Source organism: Arabidopsis lyrata, assembly GCF_000004255.2.
Source record: "Arabidopsis lyrata subsp. lyrata unplaced genomic scaffold ARALYscaffold_4, whole genome shotgun sequence".
In the NCBI taxonomy this organism is placed as follows: Eukaryota; Viridiplantae; Streptophyta; class Magnoliopsida; order Brassicales; family Brassicaceae; genus Arabidopsis; species Arabidopsis lyrata.
The window spans coordinates 14,229,747-14,239,147 of record NW_003302552.1 but is presented as its reverse complement, the minus strand read 5'-3'; the positions used below and the strand labels follow the sequence as shown (position 1 = coordinate 14,239,147).

Sequence of the window (9,401 nt, the reverse complement as noted above, 5' to 3'; positions counted from 1 at the left end):
ATATATATGTGTGTTGTTTGTTTGTTTGTTTAACTAATTCAACATTTTACATTCGATATTGTGTTTGGATGCAAAACCAATTACGTAAAAGAAATCTAGAGTTTGGAAGTTTTGCATTTAAATTTAACATAAAGTTAAAAACACCCTTCACAAACTGGAAAAACACCCTTTAAATTTAACATATAGTTTTGCATTATGATACTAAATAATTTTCTTATCGAATCACATGTCAGTATGTCAGCCGGAAAAAAAGACTCACATGACATATTATCACATAGATTCACAAACTTACACTGAAATAGAAAAAAAAAATCACGAAAACTGGTAAGGATTTTTAACTTTTTATGAAGACCCATTATGAATCTTCACATTCAAACTACAAAATACAAATAGTCTAAAAAACTAGTCGCCACCGGCAGAAAATTATTAGGGCAACTAGGCAATGTAAGAGACGTGAGATATCTTTAAAGACGATAGGAACACGTGTATAACAATGATTGGAAGACAAAACTGAAACTGGATTCTGATGGATGATTTGACGACGTAGCTAAGCCAAACACCACGAGGTTCTACGATGAAGCACGACCACATATTTGTGGTGGGCCTTATCTATGACATGTTCCTACTTCCCTAACTTTCATGGTCCTACTTCTCTCTAATCGTACATCCACTTTTAATTTCGTTTCTTATCTGTCAATTATTCACATGCTTTGCTTTTTTTTCTATATTCATCTCATTGTCTTCTTTAATTCAGAATTTTTAGGCTTTACATATTAAGCTAAGCAAGATTTTCATGTTCGTCACACATTACTATAATCATTGTTACTCTCCATGTTTTTTTGTTGTCTTTTTTTTTTCTTACCATGAATATCACTGTAACATTTACTAAAACCATAGTTGAATATTTGAATGTAGTTAAAGACAACATTAAGTTTGAAGATTAATGATTTATGTAGATATACTATTTACGACAAAATGTATGTGGATTTACAAATCTTTCAAAATAAATTTTGCTAGTAACCACTTCTAAAAACTAAACAAGTTCTAAAAATTTATATATATGTATATATAATTCCTTGCAAAAAAATAGTATAGTAAACAAATCTAGTAAGCATGGTAAGAGAGATATGTTAAGAAATGTTTTCTACAAAGTATAAACCATTCATATCACTAATATCGAGATCTCTATTAGTCTATTATCAAAAAGTTGGTGAGACATAAATTTCCCAGTTACCTAAAATAGCTGTCAATAGAAGTATATCCAAATAGGGAAACGTTAAAAGAAAATGGTGAAAATGATGGTAAAAGACGAAGAAAAACACAACGATTAGAGTGAGTTAACTAAAAGAGATAATAATGAACAACATCACAAAACGACAATTAAATACTTAGAAAAATCAAAATAAGATAGAAGAAGCCAATCACATAAACTCCATAGCAATTGGGTGGATTGGGGGGACCCACGTTAAAGAAATTTCAATATATAGACACTCTCCAATTATGCCTCCATCTCCTTCAATACATAACCAAAAAAAATGGCGACAGAAGGAAAAAACCCCATCAACATGAACACTATGTCTTCGAGTCTTGCAAGAACCGGTCAATGGTACGAACGGTCTAATTTCACCAATAGATTATATTCGTCCTAGAAATTTCCCGGCGGGTTTATCCCGAATCATCTGAAATTCTAACAAGTATATATGTATTTTTGTAGGGTTTTTTCTCAAGATATTCCGACGGATGTTATAGTTGAAGTCGGAGAAGCCAATTTCTCTCTTCATAAGGTAAACAACAACTCTTGGTTCTTTAACTATTCACATCATTTTTAATACAAGGTTATATTTTTCATATCCCATGAACTCGGTTTATACAGAGTAATGATAGAATGCCGATATTAGTACAAACCATTAGATTACATGTTTTAGTTACACGAAATTTTTACTATTTATTTTCATTATCGTATATATAGTTCATGTTAGTGGCGAAGAGCAACTACATAAGGAAGCTAATAATGGAATCAAAAGACAGCGACGTGACAAGAATCGATCTCTCAGATATCCCCGGAGGTCCTGAGATATTTGAGAAAGCTGCCAAGTTCTGTTACGGCGTTAACTTCGAGATCACCGTTCAGAACGTGGCGGCTCTTCATTGCGCCGCAGAGTTCCTTCAGATGACCGACAAGTACTGCGACAACAACCTTGCTGGTCGGACACAAGACTTTCTTTCACAGGTGGCTCTCTCTAGTCTCTCTGGAGCCATCGTCGTCCTCAAGTCTTGCGAGATTCTCCTTCCTATTTCTCGTGATCTTGGTCTCGTCCGCCGTTGTGTCGACGTCGTTGGTGCTAAGGTATTTAATCATAAGTCATAACTCATTCTCACTTCTTTTTAAGTGCTAGATCTCCATTTTGGTTAATGTTTAGGTTTTTCTTTTTGCATATGTAGTAGTAACCGAAATAACCCAATCTAGTAGTTAGTACAGTTTTAGGTAAGATCCGATGTCTAATTAAAAAAATTCAAAGAAAATCTAAATTTTTGTTAATGCGAAAATATAACAATTAATATGTACTCTTTAAATGACAAGAATATATGGTTATATTTCAAATATTAGTTTGAATTTGATTTTAAAAATTTCGACTATCAATTTTTTTTTCAGAAAAATCAGTTTGATATCAGTCAGTGTTTTTTGGTTTTAGTGTTGCTTATTTAAAACAAAACCCTATTTTAATATTAAAGTTTAGATCTATGATTACTGTCCGAGTCAGACTATGATTACGATTAAGATTCGATAGGAATATTTCATATTTAATTCCGTTTTAGTGTTTCTTTCCCTTCTTTTTACGCTGCTTTTTCAAATAATTTATTTCGATTTGGTTTCCGATTCTTAAATTGAACAACCATATACTTCTATCTATGTACTAATTCCAGTTCCTTGAGTCTCAAGTATATGTTAATTCAACCAAAATGAATTACGAGTGTAATATTATAACATCCATGAATTTTTGTAATGCTTGGTTACATAATCTGATACGTTTTCTATCTATTGATTTTGATATTTAAAAGGCTTGCAACGAGGCAATGTTTCCATGTCGAACACCACCAAACTGGTGGACAGAGGAGCTTTGTATCTTAGACGTCGACTTCTTCGCCGACGTTGTATCTTCAATGAAGCAGAGAGGAGTCAAACCTTCTTCCTTAGCCTCTGCAATCATCAGCTACACCGAGAAATCCTTAAGAGATCTCGTCAGAGACCATTCCGGCAGAGGAGTCAAGTTTTCTGATCCCGGAGATGACGATTCCGACGAAAGATCCCAACAGAGAGATCTTGTTCAATCTATCGTCTCTCTTTTACCTTCAGATAAAGGACTTTTCCCCATCAATTTCCTCTGTTCTCTCCTCCGTTGCGCCGTCTTCTTGGACACTTCCTTGACCTGCAAGAATGAGCTCGAGAAGCGAATCTCAGTCGTTCTCGAGCACGTCTCTGTCGATGATCTTTTGATCCCGTCTTTCACCTATGACGGCGAACGGTTACTAGATCTCGATAGTGTCAGAAGAATCATCTCTGCTTTCGTCGAAAAAGAGAAAAACGTCGGTGTTTTCAACGGCGGAGACTTCAACAGAGGAGTCTGCTCTGTTTCGCTTCAAAGAGTAGCTAAAACAGTTGATTCTTACTTAGCGGAGATAGCTACTTACGGAGAGCTAACGATCTCAAAATTCAACGCAATCGCGAATCTTGTCCCGAAATCCGCTAGAAAATCAGACGACGATCTCTACAGAGCGATAGACATATTCTTGAAAGCTCATCCGAATCTAGACGAGATCGAAAGAGAGAAAGTATGTAGCTCAATGGATCCTTTAAAGCTTTCTTACGACGCACGTCTCCACGCTTCACAGAACAAGAGATTACCGGTGAACATCGTTCTTCACGCTCTTTACTACGATCAGTTAAAGCTAAGAAGCGGAGTCGAAGAACAAGAAGAGAGAGCAGTAGTTGTTCTCCCTGAAGCTTTAAAGACACGTAGCCAACTTCAAGCTGATACTACATTGGCTAAAGAAAACGAAGCTTTGAGAAGTGAACTGATGAAGATGAAGATGTATGTTTCGGATATGCAGAAGAATAAGAATGGCGCAGGAGCTTCTTCTTCGAATTCGTCTTCGTTGGTGAGTAGTAAGAAGAACAAACATACTTTCTTCTCTTCTGTTTCGAAGAAACTTGGGAAGTTAAATCCGTTTAAAAATGGTTCTAAAGATACTTCTAACATAGATGAAGATCTTGCTGGTGTTGATATTACTAAACCAAGGAGACGAAGATTCTCAATCTCATGAAGAAAACGTTTGATCATGTACTTTTGTGTTTTGGTCTGTGTAGTGTGTGTGGGCTTTTGTGTATAACTCCTTTAGACTAGTGTGCTTTTTTTATTTGATGCGTGATTTTTTTTGGGGTGTGTGTGTTTATTGTTTAATGAGATTGGATAATAAAAAAAACACTGGTTTCGATTTAGTTGGTTAATAAACCGTTAATTATCTCTTCTATCGTCTTCTTTGGTTTGTGTAGTTCCGTTCTCAAAAAGCTCTGAGTGCATCTTTCATGTGACGCGAATGGAGTTGGTGTTTGAGTGATTTGAGTGTTACGGCTCAGTGTTTTGCGGGCTACCAGTAAAAAGCTTTCTTTCGCTTAGTTTTCGATGAATCGGTCATCGCCGTTTGACAGCTAGTAGTCTTTCTTCTTGATGTGTTTTATAAGAGAATCGTTTATTGCTTCATTGATTTTAAAAGCGTCATTGCTCTATAGCTGATGTTCATAAACCATTGTTATTTGCTTCCATGTTTTTTTTTTTTTTATGAGACCAATTTGTTGGAATTGTAGTTTAAATTTTCGGAAGAAAAACAAAAAAGCAAAAAGCTAAGCCCAATAGAAATTTACTTTAAGCCCATTAAGGCCCAGTATTGACGTTCCTTATTCCCGCAATTTTCGTTTCTCTTCCAGCACCAAATGCAGCGGTGGATACACCGGCGACGACAACTCTTCGGCATAATTTCCACCGGATACCTGTGCAAGTGCCGCTGCAAAGGCTAAAAAAGTGAAGATTATGGCTCACGGTTAGTCAAAGTTTCAACTTTTATTTTGGGGATTTTCAATGAGTAAAGATAGATTCATAAAGGCATAGTCTTTTGGGATCTAATGGAATTCAAAGTGTTTAGTCGTTTGGTAGAGTAGTTGAGGCAAATTTAGTGATTTTGAAATTGCTTGTTACAGAAAAAACTGGAGATTGCTATATTTAGACGATTGAAATTTGACATAGGAGCCAACAATAGATTAACGAATGATATCTGTTGGAAAGAGCCAGCCTTGATCTATCGTTAAGAGAATTATGACCCTTGAACTTATCTTCCAACCAGCTTCTTGTGATTTGAGAGAGAAAACAAATCTGATTTTCATGAAATCCAAAACAGAGCTCCAATGTCGGAGCTGCTTCCTCCTCCTCCTCCTCCTCCCCCTGGGAGGGATTCCGGATTTGGAGATCCTGCATTGGTTTTTCCTGAGTTTGCTGCGAAACAATGCGTCCTCGAAAAAGTTATAGAGGAAGAAGGAGAAGGGGAAGATAGTAGCTATGGCAAAGGTTCTTTTGATCTGAGTTCGAGATTCTCAAGCCCTTCTGTATCTCGAAACGGATTTGATGATGTTGAAAACCCGGGAAAGGCTTCGTCTTTCAAGCGGCCTCTTTCCGGGTCGAGACTGTCTGGCTTTCGAGAGGAAGAAGAGGCCGATCGGAGTAGAAACTCGGGTTCTTTTGTGGATCATATCGGTCAGGAGGACAAGAGAATATGTGCCTCTGGGTGCTTCAGGAAATGCTGCGCGTGTACCTGCATGTTTGTTTCCATTGTCCTTATAATCGTCTTGTTGGTAGGATTGTCTGCAAACTCTTCAATCAAATCTATACTACCTCAGGTGCTTGTCACAAACCTCAAGTTCTCGAGATTGGATGTCGCCAAATCATCGACAGATCTTCTGATGAATGCCAACTTGAACACGGTGCTTCAGCTCTCTAATAACAACGACAAGACGGTTCTATATTACAGCCCCATGAAAGCTGATATATCTTCTGAGAACATAAACCTCGGAAAGAAAATGCTTCCTGGATTCAAGCAGGACCCGGGAAACGTTACTTCTTTGAAGATCCTCACAAGACTCAGAAAATCCAAAGTCTACGATGTTGATGCTACATTGCTGACAAACAAAGAGAAGACGCTTGAAGCTGTGGTTGATGTGTTCTTGAGAGGGAAACTAAGTGTTGATTGGTTGGGATTTAAGGTTCATATACCAATTGTTATTGCGTGCGAGAATGTGAAGCAGAGTGATGTGATAAATGGACTCAAACCAGCGTGCGATGTTCGAACCTTTTCCCAATGAAAACAATGAGAGCTATTGATGATACACAAAACACCCTCTGATCTTTGTTTTGTTCTGTTCTTTTTTGTTGTTGCTAATTTGCTTGTTGTAGATTGATGAATACATAGAAAGAGAGAAGTGTCTTAACTTTTGTTTCTCTAAACTTAACATCAAGAATCCACAAGTTATCTACTCTTTTTTTTTTTCTTCACCTCATCATAGCCTATGTTTTCTTCATCATTGACTTTAGCTATGTCCATAAGTTTGTTGAAGGTTGATTTGATCTCTCCCCTCTCTCTCTCTCTCTTTCTCGCTCTATGCCTAGAGAGATGGATCAGAACTCGAATCACGATAGAGCCACATGCAAAATCTTGGGCGTTGAAGATCCGCCATTAATGCTCTCTCCCATATCATAACACAATTATTGAGTCTTTGAAAAAAATTGTTAAAAAAAAAGACTTTTGAGGAGATTAAAATAAGCAGGTGAGTCATAAGTAGCTGTGGAGTTAAAGACGTGTAGAGAGAGCGTGTTCACTTTCTTGGCCGCGTTTCCAATTTTCAAGAATCTTGTGAGAAACTAACTTCTTGATTAGTTTTTTTGTGTGTTTTTAGAGAACGTGAAAAAAAGAAGATGATTAGATTAACAAATCATCTTGAACGATAGAAGGAATATAAAGGCTTAGAGAGGCCATTTTGTGAGTATTATTCAGTCACAAGCTTCTTGTCTTTTTGCATCATCTGCGTAAAGTAAGCTTTTTTCTCTCTGCAATTTTTTTTGTCTCTTCTTCTTTCGTTCTGCAATTTGCCAATATTTTAGTATTAAGTTTCATTGATTTCTCTGCTGAAAAAAATGTGGATAAATAATGCTTAAACTTATCTCTGGGATTTCTAGAGACTTGTGACAAATGTCAAATGGGTTGTTGAATCTTCACGTGTCCTCTTTTCTCCTCTTATCTCATCTAATTTGTTTCTTTAGTTTTGTTCAACGCAAGCACATCTTCAATCCGAGAAAGTCATCTTCTTTGAACCTCAAATTGCCTTTTAGTTTGTCAAATGACTTAAGTTCTTGATCTTTTCTTGTAGGGTTTCTCTGCACTCCACGGTCATGGCCTCATCTACGGTAAGAAACCTTTGTGATATTCAATGTATAAGACTTAAAAAAGCTGATGAGATCCTTGTGTTTAGTCTTTTTGTTTTAACATTTGACTTACTTGTCTGATGTTTTCAGGCTCAGAGCAAGAAGCAGTTTAAGAGGTCTATGACCAAGAAATCACACTCATGGTGGTGGGATAGTCACAATTCTCCCAAGAACTCAAAATGGCTCGCAGAGAATCTAGAGAGTATGTTGCCTCACTTAGCATTGAGATCTCCACTTACTCAAAAAAGATACAAAAATCTGACGTTTTCTTTCTTGTTCTTGTTTTGGCTTGTCAGAGATGGATGACCGAGTGAACCACATGTTGAAACTGATTGAAGAAGACGCAGACTCTTTTGCCAAGAAAGCTCAGATGTATTTCCAGAAGCGTCCCGAGTTAATCCAGCTTGTCGAGGAATTCTACCGCATGTATCGCGCATTGGCTGAGCGTTATGATCAAGCTAGTGGTGAACTTCAGAAGAACCATACATCTGAGATCCAGTCACAGAGCTCTCTTGAGTTATCATCTCCTACCAAAGAGAAGTTGAGTCGTCGTCAATCTGGCCATAAAGAAGAGGAAGATTCATCGTCTTTGACTGATTCCGGTTCTGATTCTGATCATTCCTCTGCCAATGATGAAGATGCTGACGAGGCATTGATCCGAAGGATGGCTGATTTAGAACTTGAGCTTCAAGAGACAAAACAGAAGCTCCTTCTCCAGCAGGAAAGTGTTAATGGTGATAATAATGTTGATCTCCTTCAGAAAATTGCTGTTTATGAGGGAGAGCTTCATGAAGCTAATGAGAAGATGCGAATGCACGAAGAAGAGATCGCTAATCTGAAGAATCAGCTTCAGAGCTTCATGTCCTTTGACACAGAAGCTCATCTTGGTGCTGAAGAAAAGAGTCTTGATTTCGATAAAGAGGACACTAAAGAAGATGCAGCAGCTACGAAAGTGCTAGCCTTGGAGGAAGAGCTGAGTATCGCGAAAGAGAAGCTTCAACACTTTGAGAAAGAGACTTATTCACTAAAAATTGAGCTTGAACACGGTAAAGCTGCTGAGGAGAAGCTGAAGAGCTTACAGCATGAGCTTGAGTTGGCTCAGAAAGACACTGATACCTACATAAACAAGCTCAATGCGGAGAAGAAAGAAGTCTTGAAGTTGCAGGAGAGATTAGCAATGGTGAAAACTAGTTTACAGGACAGAGATAACGAGATAAGGGCACTGAAAACTGCGGTTTCTGATGCTGAACAAAAGATATTTCCCGAGAAAGCACAGATCATGGGAGAAATGTCGAAGATGCTCGAAGAAATAAGCCAACTTGGAGAGCAACTGAGAGAGCTGGAATCACATATAAGGCTGATCACGGAAGAGAAAGCTGAAACAGAGGAGAAACTTAGAGGAGAAGCCGAGAAAATCAGCGTAATGAGAGATGAGAGCAATATGCTAAGAGAAGAGATTGGGAAGAGAGAAGAGAAGATAAAGGAAATGGAAAAGCATATGGAGGAGCTTCATATGGAGCAAGTGAGGCTGAGAAGACGGTCGAGTGAGCTTACAGAAGAAGTGGAAAGGACGAGAGTATCTGCATCGGAAATGGCTGAGCAGAAAAGAGAAGCAATAAGGCAGCTTTGTATGTCTCTTGAGCATTACAGAGATGGGTACGACAGGCTTTGGAGAGTTGTTGCAGGTCATAAGGGTAAGAGAGTAGTGGTCTTAGCAACGTGAAGTGTAAGAACAATGACTATGTGCAGGACATGCTTTGTGTTCTTTTGGACTTAAATGTTGTTTTAAGGGCCGTTAAGTTGATGTTGAAAATAGGTTGGAGTTGAATAATGTATGTTGATATAGTAAAAATCAATGGTAATATTTTCTCATTT

General features: G+C 37.7%; 3 protein-coding genes across 4 annotated transcripts; all 3 read left to right on the top strand.

The window, feature by feature from the left end:
* The first annotated feature begins 1,495 nt into the window (after positions 1–1,495).
* On the top strand, positions 1,496–4,527 carry LOC9317184 (root phototropism protein 2). The gene is made up of 4 exons (XM_021027404.1): positions 1,496–1,606; positions 1,715–1,784; positions 1,970–2,347; positions 3,061–4,527. The coding sequence occupies exons 1-4, from the start codon at positions 1,536–1,538 to the stop codon at positions 4,321–4,323; spliced, it is 1,782 nt and encodes a 593-aa protein (XP_020883063.1). The 5' UTR covers positions 1,496–1,535; the 3' UTR covers positions 4,324–4,527.
* A 419-nt stretch (positions 4,528–4,946) lies between these two features.
* Positions 4,947–6,543, top strand: LOC9317183. The gene is made up of 2 exons (XM_021027406.1): positions 4,947–5,097; positions 5,255–6,543. The coding sequence occupies exon 2, from the start codon at positions 5,459–5,461 to the stop codon at positions 6,407–6,409; it is 951 nt and encodes a 316-aa protein (XP_020883065.1). The 5' UTR covers positions 4,947–5,097; positions 5,255–5,458; the 3' UTR covers positions 6,410–6,543.
* Positions 6,544–6,697: 154 nt separating this feature from the next.
* LOC9317182 (protein NETWORKED 4B) lies at positions 6,698–9,401 on the top strand. 2 transcript variants are annotated; one of them, XM_021027405.1, is made up of 4 exons: positions 6,698–7,135; positions 7,472–7,508; positions 7,617–7,728; positions 7,823–9,401. In XM_021027405.1, the coding sequence occupies exons 2-4, from the start codon at positions 7,494–7,496 to the stop codon at positions 9,247–9,249; spliced, it is 1,554 nt and encodes a 517-aa protein (XP_020883064.1). In that variant the 5' UTR covers positions 6,698–7,135; positions 7,472–7,493; the 3' UTR covers positions 9,250–9,401. The 2 variants fall into 2 exon arrangements, with proteins under 2 accessions (XP_020883064.1, XP_002881115.1); XM_002881069.2 differs by having other exon boundaries at positions 6,698–7,508.

What these genes read in the sequence shown, in the direction of transcription:
- LOC9317184 (XM_021027404.1), top strand. Translation starts at nt 1,536, where the DNA reads ATGGCGACAGAAGGAAAAAACCCCATCAACATGAACACTATGTCTTCG. An exon ending in CTTGCAAGAACCGGTCAATG is followed by an intron (nt 1,607 to 1,714) that starts GTACGAACGGTC and finishes GTATTTTTGTAG; the next exon opens with GGTTTTTTCTCAAGATATTC. An exon ending in TCGACGTCGTTGGTGCTAAG is followed by an intron (nt 2,348 to 3,060) that starts GTATTTAATCAT and finishes GATATTTAAAAG; the next exon opens with GCTTGCAACGAGGCAATGTT.
- LOC9317183 (XM_021027406.1), top strand. Translation starts at nt 5,459, where the DNA reads ATGTCGGAGCTGCTTCCTCCTCCTCCTCCTCCTCCCCCTGGGAGGGAT.
- LOC9317182 (XM_021027405.1), top strand. An exon ending in GCTCGCAGAGAATCTAGAGA is followed by an intron (nt 7,729 to 7,822) that starts GTATGTTGCCTC and finishes TTGGCTTGTCAG; the next exon opens with AGATGGATGACCGAGTGAAC.